The 20992-nt window shown below is 31.0% G+C and overlaps 4 protein-coding genes across 6 annotated transcripts; 2 read left to right on the top strand and 2 right to left on the bottom strand.

The window, feature by feature from the left end:
* The first annotated feature begins 7629 nt into the window (after positions 1–7629).
* Positions 7630–8601, top strand: LOC125860055 (probable calcium-binding protein CML41). Its single transcript, XM_049539954.1, has 2 exons — positions 7630–7876; positions 7996–8601. The coding sequence occupies exons 1-2, from the start codon at positions 7666–7668 to the stop codon at positions 8367–8369; spliced, it is 585 nt and encodes a 194-aa protein (XP_049395911.1). The 5' UTR covers positions 7630–7665; the 3' UTR covers positions 8370–8601.
* A 142-nt stretch (positions 8602–8743) lies between these two features.
* On the top strand, positions 8744–10148 carry LOC125860054 (inositol monophosphatase 2). The gene has a single exon (XM_049539953.1). It carries the CDS (start codon positions 9212–9214, stop codon positions 10025–10027), a length of 816 nt encoding a protein of 271 aa, XP_049395910.1. The 5' UTR covers positions 8744–9211; the 3' UTR covers positions 10028–10148.
* A 335-nt stretch (positions 10149–10483) lies between these two features.
* Positions 10484–14249, bottom strand: LOC125860051 (probable arabinosyltransferase ARAD1). 3 transcript variants are annotated; one of them, XM_049539949.1, is made up of 5 exons: positions 14000–14249; positions 13509–13917; positions 11514–11810; positions 11337–11432; positions 10544–11067 (listed from the first exon to the last, which is right to left on the bottom strand). In XM_049539949.1, exons 2-5 carry the CDS (start codon positions 13818–13820, stop codon positions 10651–10653), a joined length of 1122 nt encoding a protein of 373 aa, XP_049395906.1. In that variant the 5' UTR covers positions 13821–13917; positions 14000–14249; the 3' UTR covers positions 10544–10650. The 3 variants fall into 3 exon arrangements, with proteins under 3 accessions (XP_049395905.1, XP_049395906.1, XP_049395907.1); XM_049539948.1 differs by having other exon boundaries at positions 10484–11067; positions 13509–14224; XM_049539950.1 differs by having other exon boundaries at positions 11700–11810; positions 13509–14230.
* Positions 14250–16316: 2067 nt separating this feature from the next.
* LOC125860059 (uncharacterized) lies at positions 16317–17227 on the bottom strand. The gene has a single exon (XM_049539956.1). It carries the CDS (start codon positions 17169–17171, stop codon positions 16734–16736), a length of 438 nt encoding a protein of 145 aa, XP_049395913.1. The 5' UTR covers positions 17172–17227; the 3' UTR covers positions 16317–16733.
* Positions 17228–20992: the final 3765 nt, after the last annotated feature.

A 20992-nucleotide genomic window follows, 5' to 3' on the forward strand; every position in this document is an offset into this window, starting at 1 on the left:
AGACTAGACCTTGAGATCAAAGAATATTGACTAAGTGAAAGTGTAGTGGAGGCACCAACCTATTAAGGATGCAACACGGGAGGTGGAGTCTGACATGCGTCGTAAATACCCTTAACTTTTCATCCCTTCAGGTATCATATTTTGCTTTTCGTTCGGGAATGAACGCGTGTTTTAGTGATGGATAGTGTAATGTCCTATTTTCTGTGAATCTTCTTTTAATTGTGAAATGACCATTTTACCCTTCCCCTTATATTTTTCATGCTTAGTTTGGGTTGCGGGAATGGTTGTTGTGATCCCCGATGTGATTGGGTGTGTTTTTAGTGATTTCGCCCTTTTTGAATTGAGAATTTTTTATATGGTTGACTTTGGTCAACATTATGAGTTTCAAACATAGTATGGGGATTGCGTCAGTTTTATTGAGGCCGAAACATCAAGATTGGTCTAATAAGGTGATCGGTTATAGTCTTGAGACCTTAGGTTGTGGTTTGAATATTTAGGTAAAAAGTTGAATTTTGGCTTAAATGGGTTCCGAGGGGTATTTTGGTCATATACATCTTTTTTTGAAATCCGATGATTCCATTGTTTCCAACACATATTTTATGATTAATTTTCACTATTGATTCGTGTTTATAGGATTCCGAATGAGTTTCGAGGGCCAAAAAGATGTTTTCAAGGTTGCTGGTGCACACTCATAGTGGCAAAAAATACTTTTAGCTACAAAAAATGGGTTTTAATGACGACATCGCTGAGTTAAGTATCTATTCGAACCCATTTCATATATTTAACATTTTGGGAGCTAAAAAAATTGGTTTGAGGTGATTATTGATGTATTTTTCTTTCATAATCATTGGGTACATATTTCTAACCCTATTTTAATCTTTTCCCAAGAATATCCCTTTTATATTTCTTTTTTATATCCATTAAGTTGAGATTTTAAACCCTAAAATAGAGAAAAATCAAAAATTGTTGATTTGAAGGTCGATATGGAATGTGTTTTCATTGATTTTTGGGATTTAAGGTCTTTGTATTGTGGGTAAACTATTTTGACAAAGTTTTTCTCAAATTTCTCATTTTGACCACATTTCAAATGTGGGTTTTGGGGTTTTTCTCACAAAGTTGGAAAAGTAGTAATTTCTTGATTTAGAGCTCGATTCTTGTGTGTTATTATTTTTTAATGGGTTTTTAAACCATGAACTCATATTGACTTGTTTTTTGAAATATTTTATCCCCGCTTTCAAATCATATCAATATGGGTATCATTGGACACCTTTTGATGAACTTTTTACATTCCTGATAGTCGAGGATCATTTTGATTAGCAAGTGTTTGAGGATTTGCTTCGATAGAGTTGTTCGGGTGAAGTTTCGATCTTGAGGTAGGTTTGTCTATCCTTCTGCTAGTTTGGGATTGGGTAATTGATCATTCTTATGTCTTAGGCTGTGAGATGGGATTGTAGCATGATTTTGGGCTGTAAATTGTATTGTGTTGCCCATGTGGGGATTGATTGTATGATGTTGACCGTGTGGGAGCTTATATGTATTGTTTATCAGGTGTTAATGCCTTAATTGTTATTCTATTTGCTTTGAAAGCATTGATTCATGAGTTGCCTGCAAGAGAGGTTTGTAATGTTATTTGACTTGTAATGACCAAGTGAGATGCTGAGTTAGAAACTTTATAATGCTTTGAGTAAATGAAATGCTTTCTAAATGAAATTTACTTATTTCAAATGAACTCTTTTCTACTATTTTTCATATGAGGGTGTATATCATGATTCAAATGAGTATTGAGAAATTTAGACTGTTTATACATGTTGAGTTGATTATTGTCTCCATGTTATATATGTGTTGTGATGCGTCTATCCTCATTTATCATATCATGTTCTTGGGACATTGAGAAAACTGTGGAGATTCTTTTTTAGAAAGAAAATGAGACACCTTTTTATATTTTTGACCATGCCGAGGTGGCAAGTTGATGAGATATTGAGATTATGATTCGTTATATGGAGTGTGAGTCCTCCATGGATCTTTGATTGGGAGCCTTAGCTCGACAAGGTGTATACGATAGGTTTTGCACAACCTTGATTCCACCGTACCACCACGTCATTGCATCATCTCACTACATTACATTAATCATTTGAATTTCTTGACTTGTCTGTGATATCAGAACTGTTGTGATTTTATGTGTTTACTTTACTCGCGTTGTTCATTATAAATTGGCGGCGCTGAAGTCGGAATGAAACTTTTTTGTATGCAGGTGGAAAGTTCCTTAGAATTTTTCATAAGTTGATTAATTCCTTTTGCTCAGTCAGGCAAGCCTACTGATTATTTGTGGATTGTACTCACCCCTACTTCTGTATCATTTTTTATGTAGATTCTAGTCAGGGTACTCCCTGCAATGAATGATCATGTCTAGCTTTGGAGATCTTTTCGAAGTGGTGGTGAATTCTTGTTCCTGGATCACCATTAGTTTCATTTTTTTTTATTTTTAGTCTTGGTTTGTTTTCAAAGATTTGTGATGTGTTTCATACTTTAAAGTTGTATTAGATGTTCTTTATACTTACGCTATCAAATTTTGGGATATTCTTTGTTATTTTCTATTGTTTGTAGCATGACTTCCCTTTGGAGTCTCGTATGTGTGTTATTTTCCACTTACACATCATTTTGGGGGTTTACGAGGTGTGTGCTATCATGACCTCGACTTTTGATTTGTGACAATGGAGGTCAAAGATTAGAATGTGCAGGAGGTTAGTAAAAAGACTGGTGTATTTCTTTTGTATTCTCATAGTAATAGTATTATTCTTTATATTTTCCCTTACTTTTAGATTTTTATTACTACTTGTTACTTTTTAAAACTTGTTATTTTTTACTGAAATAATACTATATTTTATTTGATTAATTATACTTTTAAATGTTACTTTTTTAAAATTACCATTTATGACATAAGTTTAGGCTTAATTGTGTTTAGTGTCCTTTTCTAGGTAAAGAAGAAAAATGCTACTTCGTCTTTCCCAAAAACCCTTACTAGAGACTTTTGAAATGACACTTTCTCCTTACCACACGCTTTCAAAATGACACTTTATCCTTACCAGAACCTTTCGAAACGGTACTTTCTCCGTTGGGGGTACATTTTGCCAATCTTCTTCTTGTTTTATGCCGCTCTTCCACCAGGGGCGGACCTAGAGTCTTGCCGAGGGGTTCACCCGAACCCCCTCAGCAAAAAAATATGTTGTATATTTAAGGTATTTTTATGTTTATATATTGATTTTGAACCTCCTAAATATAAGATTAGAGGTTGGTTTAGTGGTTGAGGGGTTCAAACCTCAAATCTTAAGCACTGCTCTGTTTTTTTTTTTTGAACCCCCTTAATGAAAATCCTAGATCTGCCACTGTCTTTCACTGTTGATTTCTCTGTTTTTGTGTTTTCTTTATTGAAGTAATTTCTATTTTTCTTCCAGTTCTTTTTTTTTTTTTTGGTGTTGTCTGAGTTGTCTTTGAGTCATCTTCTTCTATTTAAGTTAATTTTTTCATTTTTTTCAAAATATTTTGCATTTATGATAGTTTGTCTGTTGAAAAATTTGGTGTTGCTTTTTTGTTTTTTTTAGGAATTCTCTGCGATGAACGCCCAAATACCCTCAAGAGTTAATACCTCAAATTTTTAGTGACGTGGCAAGCCATGTGGGACTAATCCTTCCACCTAAGCATTGCAAACTAGAATTTGCTACAAAAGAACTAAATCTTTAGCGGAGACAGCGGTCGCCACAAAAGCCCAGAATATCGTCACTAAAGGGTTTTTAACATTAAATTTCGATTTTGTGTTTTTTTCTTCATTGTTTGTAAAAAAACCAAAAATAATATCGATTAAGGAGGAGTTTGAAGAAACTATATGTTTTATTTTTATGTCATATGTAAATGTATATAAAATGTACAATGATGCATTATGTAGTAGGAGATTTGAATAGAGAAGTAATTTTGTTGATTTTCATAATAATATTGGATGTTTTTAATATTGATAGTGCAAGTTATTTGTTTTGGAAAATTAGGTTGCAACCGAAAATTAATTATCTTATATATTTTTTTTGAAAAAATAGATTTTACTAGCGAATGACTTTTGCTACGTTAGTTGCCTCTAAAAATCACTCATAACCTTAGTGGCAATTTTTTGGGATGATGTGGCGACTTTGTCGCCGCCAAAGGTCAAGTTCTTTTGCGGTGAATCCTAGTTGGCAACGCTTAGGTGGAGGGATTAGTTAACTCTTGAGGATATTTGTGGTCTCTTGGAATAATGGCGGGGGTATTTTTTTATCCCAAAATGCAACGGAGACTATAAGTAGTCTATCACATATTTTGACATTTTTCCCAATAGAAAATTAGATTGAAGTTGGTTGTCTGAATAAATACAGAATTCTATCTTTAGAGAGTAAAATAGGATATAAGGTTGGAGATGCCCTAACGAAACCGTCAAAATTCCATTATGAGCTAATCTTCCTCAAATTTTGACTTCGATCAAACTTTACAACTTCCCTATCTTCCAAAATGAAACTCATCCAAAACCCCTCTTCCCACTTCGGGAATCACATCACCCATCTCTGCAAATCCAAAGTACTATATTGAAGCTACGAGAAGGATCAAAACAATAAAAAATAACTGAAAACACAAAATAACCATAAGGATCATTACTGCCGCGTTAGCAAAAAAAAAATCGTTCAAAAAAGCAATAAAATTGGTGAAGCTTTACGATTGTCCGGTAAAATGTTTGAGGCTATCTTAAGTAATTGCTCATCAAGTCAATTTTATTTTTTTTTGGCATTTGTGTCAGCTCATGATCTAATTGACCAAAAGACATTTTAGCACATGTTCTTCTATGATAACGAGCGGAGAGCAGAGAGCAGGGTACATGTTATAATTTGTTCAAAAGACATAATTATAAGTACATACTAATAATTATGATTATATTCAGATCTCTCTATAACAACATTTACATTATAATAGTTAAGTATTTTTGTAAACAGACTTTTGTGTTTTGTTATATCATATTATATATCATGGCGGAGTCAGAATTTTTATTAAGGGTGTCAAAGAATAATAGTGTGTGGCTGTCAAGTGTCCAGGAATAATAGTGTGACTGTCAAAATAAAATAAAAAGTATATATATTGTGATGTTTGGGGTTTGAATCCGAGATTCCTTCATTCAAATGGACACCCATTACCACTTTGTCAAAGGCATAGCTTCTGTCAAAGATGTCCAACTTTAAATATATATTCTTTAAATGTAGAATTTGACATATATATACAATGCAATTTTCCGACACTTGGGTGGCTGTGGTTACGCAATTGATTATATATGTTCTTTATAATAATATTTTGATATAGCAATAAGAAAATTTGAACAAACGAGATTGTTATGGAGAAGTTCGACTTTACTACATTCTTTTTAGCAGAGTTGGTACATTTGTACGTAGTATATACCAACAAGAAGTGTGAGTGCAAAGTCAATTTTTAGTGACCCAGAGGAAGCTTCTGTGCAATTTCCTTCTTATAATTTATCATGCCTTAACAATTTCCTAGAAAATTCCATAGCTCACTTTATTTGGGACATTAATCAACGTCATCTCATTTTTTCCTATTACTTTTAGCGTATCAACCAAGCATTCTACTTACCAACGGATCGTAATTTAAGATTTCAAAAAGTAGAGTTGGATTCATAATTTAAAGTTTATTCACTTGTACATATAATAACATTAAGTTAATATAATATCAAATTCACAGTTAAATATTTATAGAAATTTAATAGATATTTTAGCACATATAAAACTTAAATATATAGGTCTTGTACACACTATTTGTCACACCACGGGAGTTGTTATCTGAACCGCAAAGAGATGGATGTCGAAGGCAAGACTACTAAATTTTTGTGAAACCCCATGTATCCTCTATTGCTCAAGGGGCTGTTTTTTCATGTATAAATATACTGCAAGAATTATATATACATAGTGAATATTGTTATGTGGTGGATACATATGATGAAGTTTTATGCACAAATTATTTGCTTCAAGAATTTTTATTTTTGTTACCCTTATCCATATATTTTTAATACGCGTTTTGTTACTCGAGATTTCATCTTCACAAAAAAAAAAACACATTTTTATATAATTTATGTAGGGATTAATAGCAATAGGTAGTTTGTTTTTCGTATAAAGTACAAAAATCTCATATATTTGGGGGCTAATTAATTATATCTTATCCTGGAAGCTTTTTCAATTACAAAAATTTCAGATTTTTCATTGCTCTCGGATACGTTTATTGGTTGTCTGATACATTGCAAATGATACATTACTTAAGTTAATGTTGCGTCGGATACATTCCTTTGCTATCAAATACATTGTCTCTACTTTGTTGTTGCGTCGGATAAATCCCTTTGATGTCAAATACATTGGTCTTTACTGATTCTGTTGCGTTGAATACATTCCTCTGTTGTCGCATACATTGGTCTCTATAATGTTGTTGCGTCGGATACATCCCTTTGATGTCAAATACATTATGTTGCGTGGAATACATTCCTCTGTTGTCGGATACATTGGTCTCTATAATGTTGTTGCGTCGGATACATCCTCTGTTGTCAGATACATAATTATGAACATGATTCATAATGAGAGGGATGTATCTAAAAGGCAGGGCCGGCTCTATGCTTGCAAAAATAAGGCCTTCGCCTTAGGCCCCCAAATTTCGGGGGCCCCAAATTTTTGTGAAGAATAAATTATGTGTTAAAATTTTTATAGAAAAATTAATTATTTATGATAAAAAGTATAATTTTTTTTAAAATAAATTATTTTATCCACTTTAACATCTTTTGTACTTTGTTAAAAATAAGAATTAACAGTGAAAAGTGTTGAACAAAGTGAATTACGAATTATTTTTTATTTCTTTTTAAATTTTAGTTTCAAGCATTACTCTAAGCATAATAAAATGAGATATACCAAGTCATCAATTTTTTGAGTCAAATTCTATGATTCTAAACTTCTAACTCTTATCTTTATTTAATATTTATCAACTTAGTACATATATCATTATGTTAACAATGCATATAATAATTGTCTCACTTAAAGGATGTTTTTCAATGTTGTGTTGATAAAATCTTACCTAAAACTAGTAACTCAAAAAACAATATTAAGTACTAATAATTTTCATCTTAATAGTGTACTTTTTTTTTTTTTGAATAAATACGTATATGAAGTGTATTTATATTTTAGGCCGCGAATTGAAATTTCGCTTTAGGCCCCCAATTACGTTGAGCCGCCCCTGCTAAAAGGGGATAAGACTGTATTTGAGAGGAGATTTTTGTAATTTTTTAAAATAATAGAAAAATTTAAAGATTATAATATTTTAAGTCGTGTATTTATGTATTTTTCTAATAAAACTAACCAAACATTGCAGTATAACTTATCTGGAATTTTTATATAATAAAACAAACGACCATTTACATATTTTGAAAGTACATTTGGAATTAGTTGGAACTTTCATAGTATATTACATAAGTGACTTTTCAACTTTTAGTGGTGTAGTTCAAATCTCAATACAGCTAAGCACTTTTTGGTCTATATAAATTGTCACAACTAGGAAGCAACAAACCAATTACTTCTACTTCACTTTGGGTTGAGAGTCAACATATTCATGGAATCAATTAGACTATCAAAATCTTTTAGTTTCTCTTCACATTATAAAAACCTTAGGGTAATTTTACCTAGGCTTAGATCAAAGTCTTCAAATTCAAGCCAAAGTTCTCCAAGAACTCCAAAATCATCAAAAAACATATCACGACGAAATTCATCTAGAGAAGATGAGTTTAGAGAAGTATTTCGTCATTTTGACACCGATAACGATGGTAATTTTTAATGTAGTTGCAATATATATTATTTAAATTTAATTTTTGAATTTTGTTGTATTGTTACATTAATTTTGTTAATTTTGTTTTGTTCTATTGTTACATTAATTTTCTAATAGGTAAAATATCGGCTTTCGAGCTAAGAGCGTATTTTGGATCCATAGGAGAACACATGTCACATGAAGATGCTCAAGAAATCGTAGATGAACTCGATACGGATGGTGATAATTTCATAAATTTTGAAGATTTTAATAAGTTGTTGATGCAAAAAGAAGGAAGTAGTGAAGAGGATGAATCGTTAAAGTCAGCATTTGAGATGTATGAACTTGAAAAAGGTTGTGGTCGGATTACACCTAAAAGTTTACAGAGAGTTTTAAGTCGTTTAGGGGATTCAAAATCTTACGACGAATGTGTTACTATGATCCAAGTATATGACATTGATGGTAACGGGGAACTTGATTATCATGAATTTCGCCAAATGATGACGACTTAATTAAAAAAAATGAAAGTAAAATAAATAAATCAACAAAAATATAAAATAAATAAGACCATGATATTGAGTGGCTGAGACAACAAAAAGTGATGAAAATCTCAGGACTCGGCATGTCTATAATTAATTGTTCTTCTTATGATTGTAGTTTTGTAACATATTTTCTTTTAAATCCTTCAAAATATTATTTTTGTAACATCTATGGATGATAAATTAGAAGATTTTTTTTGTGCTTCTTGTTCTTGTGTGATGTACCAACAGAACTTTCTCTAGCGATAGAACAAGTTATTCAACGACAAGATTTAATTTATTGGGTAAATTTCATAAATAGCTAAGAGTTGAAATATACTAAGTCTCCTTAGGTGTAGTTTACCTAACTACGTGTAATGTAACTAAAGTTTTAGTAGGTATGTCTACTTTCTTTGTATAGCTCACTGAAAATTTAATTTCTTATACAAATTGGACTCGACTTAATTAGTGAGGCGGTAATATCGATTGTTAAAATTGAAAACAATCCCAAAAGTCACATTATATTATAGAGTTTCTTATCAAATATGACTTCAGTCAACTAAAGAAAAAAGAACTTTCTAAATAAACATGTCACTAAATCTTGTTAGAATAGAAATAAGAAAAAGAACCGTATATAAAATCCTACCTGAAAAAACAGTAGTATATAGAATCCTACTTCGAAAAGGATTAGTATTAGGAGTCCCATTTGGAAAAGGATTAGTATATGTAACCCAACCTGAAAAAGGATACCAGAGTGTCTATAAATAGGAATTATGTAGAGACAGAATACAATTCGATAGTAATAATATTTTCCCTTTTTACTAAATTAAAATAAGATGAGGCAAAACGATTCAGTTGAAGAGTTTGTTGATGTTGCAATTGAAGCAGCTAAGAAAGCTGGAGAGATAATTCGTCGTGGATTCTACAAGAGTAAGCATGTTGAGCACAAAGGAGTTGTTGATTTAGTAACAGAGACTGATAAGGCATGTGAAGATTTAATTTTTAATCATCTAAAGCAATGTTTTCCCAGTCATAAGTTTATTGGTGAAGAAACAACTGCTGCTGCTTCTGGAGATTTTGAGCTGACTGATGAACCAACTTGGATAGTTGATCCACTTGACGGAACGACCAACTTTGTGCACGGGTTTCCTTTTGTTTGCGTATCTATCGGTCTCACAATTGAAAAGAAACCAGTGGTTGGTGTTGTTTACAACCCAATTATTGATGAGATTTTCACTGCAATCGATGGGAGAGGTGCTTTTCTTAACGGGAAGCCTATTAAAGTATCTTCAGAGTCTCAACTTATAAAGGCTCTTGTTGCTACAGAGGTTGGAACAAACAGGGATAAGGCAATTGTAGATGCTACTACAGGGAGAATCAATAGATTGCTTTTCAAGGTTAGGTCCCTCAGGATGTCTGGTTCTTGTGCATTAAATCTATGTGGAGTGGCGTGTGGAAGGCTTGATCTCTTCTATGAAATTGAATTTGGTGGTCCTTGGGATGTCGCAGCTGGTGCTCTCATAGTCAAAGAAGCTGGAGGACTCGTGCTTGATCCATCTGGTTCCGAATTTGACCTCACAGCTCGACGGGTAGCTGCTACAAACCCTCATCTCAAGGACGCTTTTATCAACGCCTTGAATGAATCAGAATGAGAATCATACCTTCATAGGAATAGGAACAAGAATGCAATAATTATTTATACTGTGAATATTGTTATGGATAGATTATTTCCTTTAAGAATCTTTTTGTTTTTAGTTACTCTTATCCATATATATATATTTAATACACATTATTACTATCATCAGTGTTTGAAGCAAGAATTTCGTTAAAAGTATTTCTCAAATCCATATATAGACCGTATAATTTTTTATTACATGATATAATTTCGAACAAAGATGTTCAACTTGTTAAGAATAAGAATAACCAATGTGTAACCCCTCCTTTAGCTGCATTTGATTTGTATACATTAGATGAACAAGTAGGAGTCCTTAAAAAGCTAGATTAATCATTCTAGTTCAAACTTAATTCTTGTAGGTTGTAGCCTTATCATATGTTGATTGTTTTGTATTAAGAGGCGAATTCAGAATTTCTACAACATGAGGGTGTTCCGGGAAAAAATAAAGAAGGAAAAATGTATTCAGTAGAAATTGATACCTGGACCTCCAGTAAAAAAGTTATGATTCTATAGATTGTTCTTGTTCCTATTCCTATTCTAACACTATTAAGTATTGTGTAAACACCACTCCCAAGTATCACCTAATTGAAGCTTCAAAAGCTATCTCCACCAATCTGGCACTTTAAGCCTCCTGTTTCTATGTACAGCAAGTTTTACAGCAGGAAGCTTGTGCTTCACTTGCCTCCATAGCATGCTTACAGCATCGCCATTCTTTGGAGGGTACTGATACTCAAAATGATGTGTAATGTTCTTAACATATCTCCACATTTCAAGCCATTTTGTTTTAGAAATCCTCTTGAGCTGATCAAGTATGTAGCCTTCTTTCTTTGCCTCCTCGCGTGAGAAGAAGATAGAGAACTTGTTGTAGTCTATTTCATCCTCATAAGGTAGCTCAATTTTGTCACTCACAATTACAGGGACACAATGACTAACTATAGCATCAAAAAGGCGGCAAGATGATGGGGTATCCCCTGCTGGATCTAGACAGAACTTTGACGAACGCATCCCCTTGGTAGACTGACATAAAAGAATAAACTATCACAGTAAGGAAAAGACAACACAATAGGAGAAGGAAAAGGGGAGGTGAATTTCAAAGTTGACTGTATTTTTCTTTAAGTAAATAAAACTAATTACAGGTTACGTGGACTATTCACAAAATCTCAACTGATAAACTAAGGCAAAAATTGACAAAAAAGAAGAAAAATGAAGGTCTATAATTAAGCCATTATTCCACAGAGGGATCTGATAGATGTTATACATTTAAGAGGTACAACAAAATTACTTACTGCAATTACACCTCCCTCTGCGACTCCATTTGCTTCAAAAACAACATCCTTTTGACCACTTAATATCTTTTCCAGCTGCTTACGGTCTTTCCCTTCCTGCAATACGAATAAGATTTAGAAATTGTTTTTGTCATAAAAAATATGTAACTGATTTATTCAGAAATTGTATAAACATACAGCTTTTCTCTTTGTCTTCCCCCGGAAGAAAAGGAGTGTTCTGCGAGAATCATATGGGTCTGACAAGTCGTCAGCTTCAAAAGTTTCAACCACATGTCCATATGGGGCCACAACATCTTTCCTCAAATTAGACACAGATGGAGAAGGCCGACCAAAATCTGCTACGACGAAGATAGCAGCATTTACCTTATCCCGGTAATGTTTGAAAGCATTTGGATGTTGCATTGGTATCACATGATCTCGACCAGCAGACCTCTTCCAATATTTAGATTTTTGTAAGAAGTCAACAATTTCAGCCTGGAAGAAGAAGCTAAGTCAATGCAGGTAAATATAATGCAGAAAGGAAGATGGTTATTACCATCCACATAGCAATTCTCTGAAGGTGACGAGGAAATCGATCAAAGCTTGTACTGTTTATGCTACATTAAGAATTTATATTAGCACATCGGTTGCATTGACAAATACAAGAAAGGGCCTACCAGACTATCACCAATTTCCAGTTATAACACATGGTGAAGCAGCTAAAAATAGCATAGAATAGTAAAGCAGCTAGCACATAGGACTTGAAGAAATCAAAACAAACAAAGAACGAGCCTGAATATATAACAGTATATACTATATACAACACCTCTAGGTATTGTAGAGTGTAGACTTCTCTTCAGTAATAAATATATTCTAAAGTCTAAACCTATACAATTATGGAAGAGATGTACGTCCAGACCTAAATGGCTACACAACTGCTGCTGTCTTCGAACTTCATCAAACTTCTACCTGAGACTCTCAAAGAATCACATCATTTTCATACCCCTTAAAGCTTATTCAAACTTCTTGCATTGTTTATGCTACATTAAGAATTTAAATTAGAAACCCAAACGAATGTTACTTTGTTCTTTCTTGGACTAGTGCATGGTTCAGTCCCCTTCCCAAAATTTCATAACTTAAGGTTGTATTTCTTTTATTGCTTTCTTCTTGTAATAACGAGGTAAAGAGATCTTTGCCTAGAATCCATATACAGCAGAGTATTCTATATACTAACACATATACATAGACAACACAAGAGCATTGTTTTAGCAATAATATTCTCCAAGGTGATTACCTTTTCATACATAAATGGCTGGAATTTGTGAAATTTGATAAGAAAGGGTAGGATGCCTTTGTTGTATACGAACAATACAACCTAAATAATTGTACAGAAATCTTCTTACTGGCGAAAAAACTGTTCGCTGTGTTCATCACTATCTATGATAAAGCAGCACTTCTCTACCCACTCTCTAATGTGTAACATTTCTATCAACAACATTCAGCAATACATCACCACTAGATAAATTAGTAATTTAACGGCTCTTGACAACAGCTTTGAGTATTCAACTCCTCCACGCCTGCCAGTAGAAGTCTTTCTGCATTAAGTCAATCTACACAAAGTGAATCAATTCCCTAAGGAACCCCAAAACAGAGGAAGTCAAACTGCTATTTACCTCATTGGTTAATTGAAAGGAAGCTCATTGAAGTCACTCTAATATTCCCTCCTTCCTAAATAAACTTGACCTACTTCTCTTAATTGAAAGGTTTTCCCTAAGTATTCAAACTAATACTGTTAAATAGTATTACTTAAGCTTTGAATTGAAACAATTTTATCTAACCACTAAACCTTTTCTGTTTTTCCTTCTTTTAGGACTCGAACAATACTATTAAAACTACTTTATATCCTGTTAGCAGTGATCTGTTACTCTTTGAACCTTTTACATTTTAAACCATTCTTTAATCACTTCTCATAATTCTAATGGGCCATTATTATGGGAGTCACGAATTCAAGATTAGCATAACATGCCTAGAAGATGATTATCTGACCAGTCACAAGCATCTAGTTTATGAATCAAACATATGTATTACTAAGACCTGCATAGCTCTAACCAGCTACCAAATTTTCAGCACTCATTCCTTTCCCTTTTCTTCCATCAAAACATAACAATAAAGATACCAGAAAAGTGAGATCACCTGCAGTTGATCATCAAACTTCGACTCTGTCTCATTCCCCTGATTATGATAAGTATCATAGCTCAACGAAGAAAAAAAAGGTACAAAGAACACATCAGCTGAATCCGGATTCAAAACCCTAACCGCCTCTTGCTGCCTCGTCCCATTTTCAGGATACAACAACGAAGCCAGCATCCAATACTCCACGGTGTGTTGTCTCCTTAACCCAGTATAATGCGGAAACTCCGGCAGAGTCTCGATCGTCACTGGAGGACCATCGTAATGCGGGCCTTTAAACATTCCAACATTATACTTCATCCGCAAATCGTACATATAAACATTGAGTGGCCGCCGCCGCGGTTGAGTAGCGCTGCTGCTGCAGGGCGTAGCGTTACTCGGTGGCAGGGATGTGAAAATCAGAAATTTGGATCTGTAATCAATGGTACGACCACTGTAGAAGATAGATGCGAAGATGAATAAAATGAATATTGTGAAGCACACAAAATACTTACTACTCATCTCTTCTTTCTCTTGTTTCTGATGGTTGTTGAGGAGATGAAATGGATTTCTCTTTCTCTTCTAGCTGAAGGAAGTTTCCACCATGGGAACGCATGAGATGTTGATTATTGAGAAATGGGGAAGAGGAATAGATGATGATCGGATCGAAGGAATTGGAAAATGAGAATGTCATGATATATCTGTATTTGATCATTTCATATCTATGGCAAACTTCACACTTTGGGGCCTTTTGTCAAATTTTATTTTAGCTTTCTGCATTTTTTAGTACGAGTTAAAAACCATCAAATATACTGTCCATATTATTTTATTTTATTGAGTTTCATATCTAAATTATTAAAAGTGAGAGTTTTTTTATATGAAATATCATTCTAATGGTTTGCAAAACACACATAAAAGACTATTAGACCAAATATTTGTCTAGAATGCTAATAGGCACTTTTATCTATAAAAATTTGGTTCACCTTACATATATAACAATTTTATTTGTTGACTTATTATTTTTTAATATATTCTTAATTGACTTTTTAAAAATTCTAAAATCTCCTCTTTCAAGTCGGACATATCGATATTACGATAGATACGAGTCCACGACTAAGAAGGTGGAGAAGAAGATGAAGAATTTCTTGGTTGGAATAGATTAATTTATACGGTGATAGTTTTAACCACTAACCTTAAATTTATAATATATACATGATAATAATTCAGGTATGAAAATCAAATAATTATTTAATTATCATGAAATTTGTGGGGGATATGACAATTCATATGTATTTTTTTTTAAGGCCAAACACATACACAACCCCTTAAACTTGTCCTCATTTTTCATTTTAACACTCCAACTTAGTCTTGTTCCATTTTAATCCTTAGACTCCATTTTTTTTATACCATTTAAACACTTATACTAATTTTTATGATTTGTTTTTATTTATGTTCTTCAATTTGCAATTTCTTATTTTTTAAAAATAGACATGTGCCTGTTAATTTTCGTAAAAAAATTAAACATTCGCGAACGAACATAGAAATTTTTAAACAATAATATTATTTTTTGAGATTTCTCTGTATTTTTGCATGAAAATAAATTGACGAAAGTTCTTTGATTTTCTTTCTTAAACATTTAATTAAATCAAATAACACTACTTATTTATTTTTTCTTACCATCTAGGCAATCTAAATTTAACACAAATATTCACTTTTAATTTTTAATATAAATCAATATGAATAAAAAAATTCATCTTCAAAAAGACTCGACTGACTTTGTTAAAAACACTACTAAAAAAGACTCTTGTTCATTGCTAATAACACTAATAAACAATGTTAAAACTCAATTGACTTTGTTAGGTTGTCGGTGATTTTAAAGAAAGAAAACGAAGACAATTTCGTCGGTTATCTTTTACACAAAAATACATAACACTCTTAAAAAGAAATTATTATTTTTTAAAAAGAATTATTTTTTGTTAATTTTTATTTTTTAACTAAAATTAACTGACACATGTCGATTTAAAATAAGAAGTTGCAATTGAAGAATATATATAAAAATAAAGAAATCATAAAAATAGTTATTTCGTGTTAAAATGGTACATAAAAAATGAAGTTCAAGGATTAAAATAAAATAAGACTAAGATAAAATATAATGAAAAATATAAACAAGTTGAAGGGATTGTATATGTGTTTGGCCTTTTTTAATCAGTATGTCTTATGGGGCTTGCAAGTTGCAAGTACACATTCATTATTCATATGTTCTTCTCCTTCCATTGACTTCCCAAATGGTTGCAATAAATCATCCCATTCATTTTAATTATTTAATTAATCTTGTTCAATACATTAAAGTAGCTAGCTAGAATAATAATGTTAGTAGCATGGTTCTAGTAATTTCAGCCATGACCTAGGTGTCCCTGTCCAGCGGAATCTAATTTTGTCTCTATTTTGGTGATATGTATAATTTTATATTTGATTATATTTTCTGCAAACGAGAAAAACAAGTATTTTATTTAAAATTTATGAAGACGGTATTGGAAAAATTATTTACAGAAAAAAGTAAATAATTTTCTTGAGCAAACAACTCCTTAACATTATTCAAGATTCCGTCGAACCAACCTATTTATGCAAAATATTCAAAAACTAAATTTGCAAACCAAATAATACTTCAAACAAATGTCACCTTAGTAATTGTTGACATTTATATATAATATATATAAATTTTTGCATCACCCAAACAAAAAATAATAGAGACCAGCTTTTGAATCTCAACTTATTTATAAAACCCACTATTTACAAAATAAAATAAAATGAACAGTACTTAAAGTTAAAGTATTACCATCAACGCTTCTGGCGTGGTAATTATTAATGAAAATCTTTCACATATTAGCTACAAGTCTAATTTTCGTTACAATATTTCCCTTCTCCTTTCTTTGATTCCCAATGGGATTACTCAGATTAACCTTAGGACTTCGCTTCTATAGCAATGATTAGGCCGGGGTGAATCGAAGATCAACTCGAATATGAGAAATTAAGATTGTTCAGAAAGTATATTTGGACATTTTTCAAGGTCAATAGCTCCAACTTTCATCTTTTCAAAACATATCTTTTTTACCAGATTTGGATCAATAACTGAATGGTTAGTCCCCATATACCTATTTTGCGCATCTCAACTATTTCACCCTTTTTATAATAGCCGCGGTAACTTTTACCCGGCATAACAAAAGGTTATCCAACTATGATTTTTTCACCCTATTCTGGTATTACACTCAACTTCGCCGTCTTCTTCTCTCTCCTCCCACTACCACCACCGTCCACCACATTCCTTGTCACTCTATCACAATTCTTTCCTTGAGGAAATACAAACGCTTTATTACTATTAGTTCTCTTCAATGCAGAACTCGCCTTCACAGCTAATGCTGCCATTTCTTCGGCCCGAAGTCTACTTCTTAGTCTCTTCAAAGGCATAGCGAAATACAATTGACCCAATTGAAGCTCTTCTTCTGAATTTATCGCGGAAATCATATCTCCAAATTCCATTTCATCGGAGTTACAGATGAAAATAGAAGGATCTTTTTGTAAAAGATACGAAGCTTTTATTGGATAAGAAAACTCTTGTAATCTTCCGTCTTGTAATATTAATTTCGCAGTCGGAACAGATGTAGATTCACATGAATTGCATATACCCATTTCCAACTATTGATGGATTTGGTTAGTTGATTTGTGTTATTAGAAAGCAGAGAAAAATGAATTGAATGAATTTTATGAGAAGAATAAAAGGGATAGAGATATAAGTAGGAGGTGAGAAGGGATTGAGTAAAGTACTACCAAGCCACCGCAATTATGTAACAATGGGACAAAATAATAATGCATTAGTTCACCAACATAAGTTATGGTGCGGTGAGAGTGTTTCACCTTTAATTAGAGATCTCGTATAGACTCTGAACACCGAATGAAAAATATAAAAATAAATCCATTAGTTCACTTTTGCTTGTTTCCAGTTTGAATTTTACACGGTGTAACATGAATATTTTATTACTATTCATATTGATCAATGTTTGAACTTTTCAATAACATGTTTAAGATTATAAAATTAAAAACTTATTTTGATACATTTTATATATCTTTAGTTTTTAGACCATGAAATATTTTTTTTTATTTTTTTGTGTCAATTAAAGTCATATAAATAAATTAAAACAAAGAAAATAATAGTTTAACCGACTTACGATATCTTCTTAGATATACAAATTCAACTACTTTCTTCGTTTATTTTTACTTTTCCACTTTCAATTTTACATGTTCCTTTAGTAATACTAATATATTAACAGAAGTATTTTATGATAATATTTATCTTAATTAATGTTTAATCATAAATCTTGAAAAATATCTGATTATTTCACAGTATCTTATAAATAATACTCTCTCTGTCCCTAATTATTTGTCTACTTTTAAATTGACACACCTAATAAGACAACAATGATTGACTTAGTGAGTTTATTATTTTACTACTATTAATTATGAAGTGGATGAATTAAAAACTTAAGATTTTCAAGAAGTTCTATCGTTTCAAAGTAATTAATTGAGGGTATGATAGGTAAAAAAAATTTGTCATTTCTTGATTTGTTAAAATTGACATGTAATTAGGGATAACTAAAAAAGAAAAAGTGGACAGGTAATTAGGGACAAAGAAAGTACTATTTATGAGATTTTACTAAGACATATTATAGTTAATTTTTGTAATTGGCGCATTAATTGGCAGCGCCTTGCCAACCTGTAAACTAATTAGGGCATGTTTGGAAGGACACCCTGATAATTGGATTTGATGTAATTGGGTGTAATTACATTGTCTGTCTCTGTCTTGTTTGATTGGACATGTAATTACTTGGTAAGCAGGTAATTTGTGTAATTGGCAGGGGATAATTACACCCTACAATTCACATGCAGAGGCTGTGAATTGCTGGTAATTACATGGTGTAATTACCAGTTGATTACTTTTTAATTTTATTTTTTAAAAAAAAAAATTTACTTCTATTATTTTAAGTTCTTTTTTTATTTATTATTCTAAAAATTTGTAAAAGTTTATTTTTTATTTTATATTATTATATTTCATTTTCTTCTTGTTCTCAACTTTACTTTACGTGATTCTATGCAATTTTTTTGTATTATTTATTTTTTATGTCATGCTTATTTTCTCATTAGCATAATATTATTAGTATTCTAATGTTTAAATTAAAATAGAATTTATTGTTAAGTAAGGTTATAGACTTACGTTTTCTTTATTAAGAAAAAAAATAAAAATAAATCATATTTATGCATGCTATGTTGAAATTTGTTATGAGAGTATTATGTTAATTTTTTTGTTTTGAATTTATAACTTATGTTATATTTTCAGTTTCATTTGTTTTAGTAATATTGAATTCACATTGCATGTCATTTTTTAATTAAACTTGATAGATTATATTTTTGTCAAACATTTAATAATTTATGACATTTTTTTTATATATTAATCTTTTTATGAAACATGCATTTCACGATGTTCGTAGAAACTTCATACTTTTAGTTTTTACGATCAATTCAATTAAAATATATTAATTTAAAAATATGTCATTAATTTGAATACATTAAGGATAATAATGCCATAAATTTAGGGGATTCAAAACAAAATATTTGTTTTCCTTTTTTTACTCAATCAGTTAAAATTAATTCAAAAAAAAAAAGAGAATACTTGTTTCCCTTGATTAGCTCAAACAGTTAAAATTCGTTCAAATATATTTATTTTCTTTTGTTGGAAGGTTTCTTTCTCTTCTCAATGTTTTCTCTGTAAACTGTCACTTTCATCTAATTCATATTCATTTTTATTCAATAATCTTTATTTTTTTGTAATGGACGGCTTCTTATTAGTATTAATAAAACATGGTGGTAGATGAGATCCTTCATGTTAGTGTTCTTTATGATTTTTTATTTGTATTGTAATACAAACCAAACGTTAAAAAAATTATGAACAGTAATTCTGGAAAAAAAATATTCAGATTTTGTTTGTGTATAATAGTTTTAATTATGGCGTTTTTGGTATGAATATTCACTTTTGAAATTACATAAAATTTGTTTGAAATTGGTATAGATTTTCGTTTGAACATTTTTTTTTATGTTTCTGATTAAAAAATTACATAAAATTTTTTGAATTTGGTATATTGGTTATACCATGTTGGTACGATTTTAGAATTATATTTGAATGAATTTCGTACACTATTTGTCTAATAAATGGTAATTAATAGTTAGAAGTGGTATTATTATAGTGGCATGATTCTGCTGTGAAAAAGTGGCAACTTATGACATGAAATAGGTATAATTTTGGCATGAAATAAGTATGAAAAACGTGCATAATAATTGTATGAAATTTGTATACTGATTTCAGATTTTTTGTTGTGTGTAATAATTTGAATTATGGCATTTTTAAAAAAATAATGTATAATGTTATATTTTGATATGAACATTGAATTTGTTCATTATTTGTCTGACCCATTTTTTATTTTTTGGTATATTTCTGATTAAGAAAATAGATAATTTTTTCTTTGGAATTTGTGTATGACTAATACTACCAGACATGTATGACAATCGATAATATTTTTTGGTACGATTTCTGGTTTGATTGGATTTTTTTTTTGGGAATTATAATGTAATGAATTTTGAGAATAATAATGTAATGAACTTGGTATACTGTTTATTAAAAAAATGACAATTAATATTTCTAAGTTGGAATTATTTTGGTATTCTAGTGGCATGATCCTGGTATGAATAATTGATGACTTTTGGCATGAAATAGGTAAGAAATGTGTGAATAAGAATTGTATGAAATTTGTATACTGATATAACATATGTGTTTTTACTTTTGAATTATGTAATAAATATGAAATTGTTTAAAAATAACATATGTATTTTTACTTTTGTATGCATAAAAATGTTATGAAATTTGTATATTGATATAACATATGTATAAAAGTTATTTGTACTTTTTTATGATGTAATACTGACACAATAATTTATGATAAAATAGGAAAATATGCAATTCAAAAAGTGTCGGAGAATAAATTATTGTCACCTGGTTCAAAATGATTTGCTGATGTGAAATTCAAGAGGTCTAAGATTACGTGCAGTACATATCGTCGGGAGGAACACAACAAACAGGCATGTTCAAATTACCCTTCTAAAAAAAGACATAATTTATTTTTATTTTTATTTGGTTGTTTTATTGTGGCAAACTCATGTTTTGATTTATTTTGTCTTTTTAAGTTAATGAATTATAATTTCAGAATATTTATTATGTGTGCTAGTTAATCATTTGTGTATTCAGTGTTTTTCAAATGTATACTAAAAAAATAGATAATGTTGGTATGCGATTGATATCGACCGAAAAAATTAAGTCAAATCTTAGTATGAAATTGGTATACATTTGATATTCAACTAATGTCTCAGTGGTAAAATTGAAAAAAAAACATATTATTGAGATTTCA

Source organism: Solanum stenotomum, chromosome 3, assembly GCF_019186545.1.
Source record: "Solanum stenotomum isolate F172 chromosome 3, ASM1918654v1, whole genome shotgun sequence".
Taxonomy (NCBI): Eukaryota; Viridiplantae; Streptophyta; class Magnoliopsida; order Solanales; family Solanaceae; genus Solanum; species Solanum stenotomum.

What these genes read in the sequence shown, in the direction of transcription:
- LOC125860055 (XM_049539954.1), top strand. Translation starts at nt 7,666, where the DNA reads ATGGAATCAATTAGACTATCAAAATCTTTTAGTTTCTCTTCACATTAT. An exon ending in TTTTGACACCGATAACGATG is followed by an intron (nt 7,877 to 7,995) that starts GTAATTTTTAAT and finishes ATTTTCTAATAG; the next exon opens with GTAAAATATCGGCTTTCGAG.
- LOC125860054 (XM_049539953.1), top strand. Translation starts at nt 9,212, where the DNA reads ATGAGGCAAAACGATTCAGTTGAAGAGTTTGTTGATGTTGCAATTGAA.
- LOC125860051 (XM_049539948.1), bottom strand. Translation starts at nt 14,006, where the DNA reads ATGAGTAGTAAGTATTTTGTGTGCTTCACAATATTCATTTTATTCATC. An exon ending in GGAAGACAAAGAGAAAAGCT is followed by an intron (nt 11,433 to 11,513) that starts GTATGTTTATAC and finishes TTCGTATTGCAG; the next exon opens with GAAGGGAAAGACCGTAAGCA. An exon ending in CAGAGGGAGGTGTAATTGCA is followed by an intron (nt 11,068 to 11,336) that starts GTAAGTAATTTT and finishes CTTTTATGTCAG; the next exon opens with TCTACCAAGGGGATGCGTTC.
- LOC125860059 (XM_049539956.1), bottom strand. Translation starts at nt 17,171, where the DNA reads ATGGGTATATGCAATTCATGTGAATCTACATCTGTTCCGACTGCGAAA.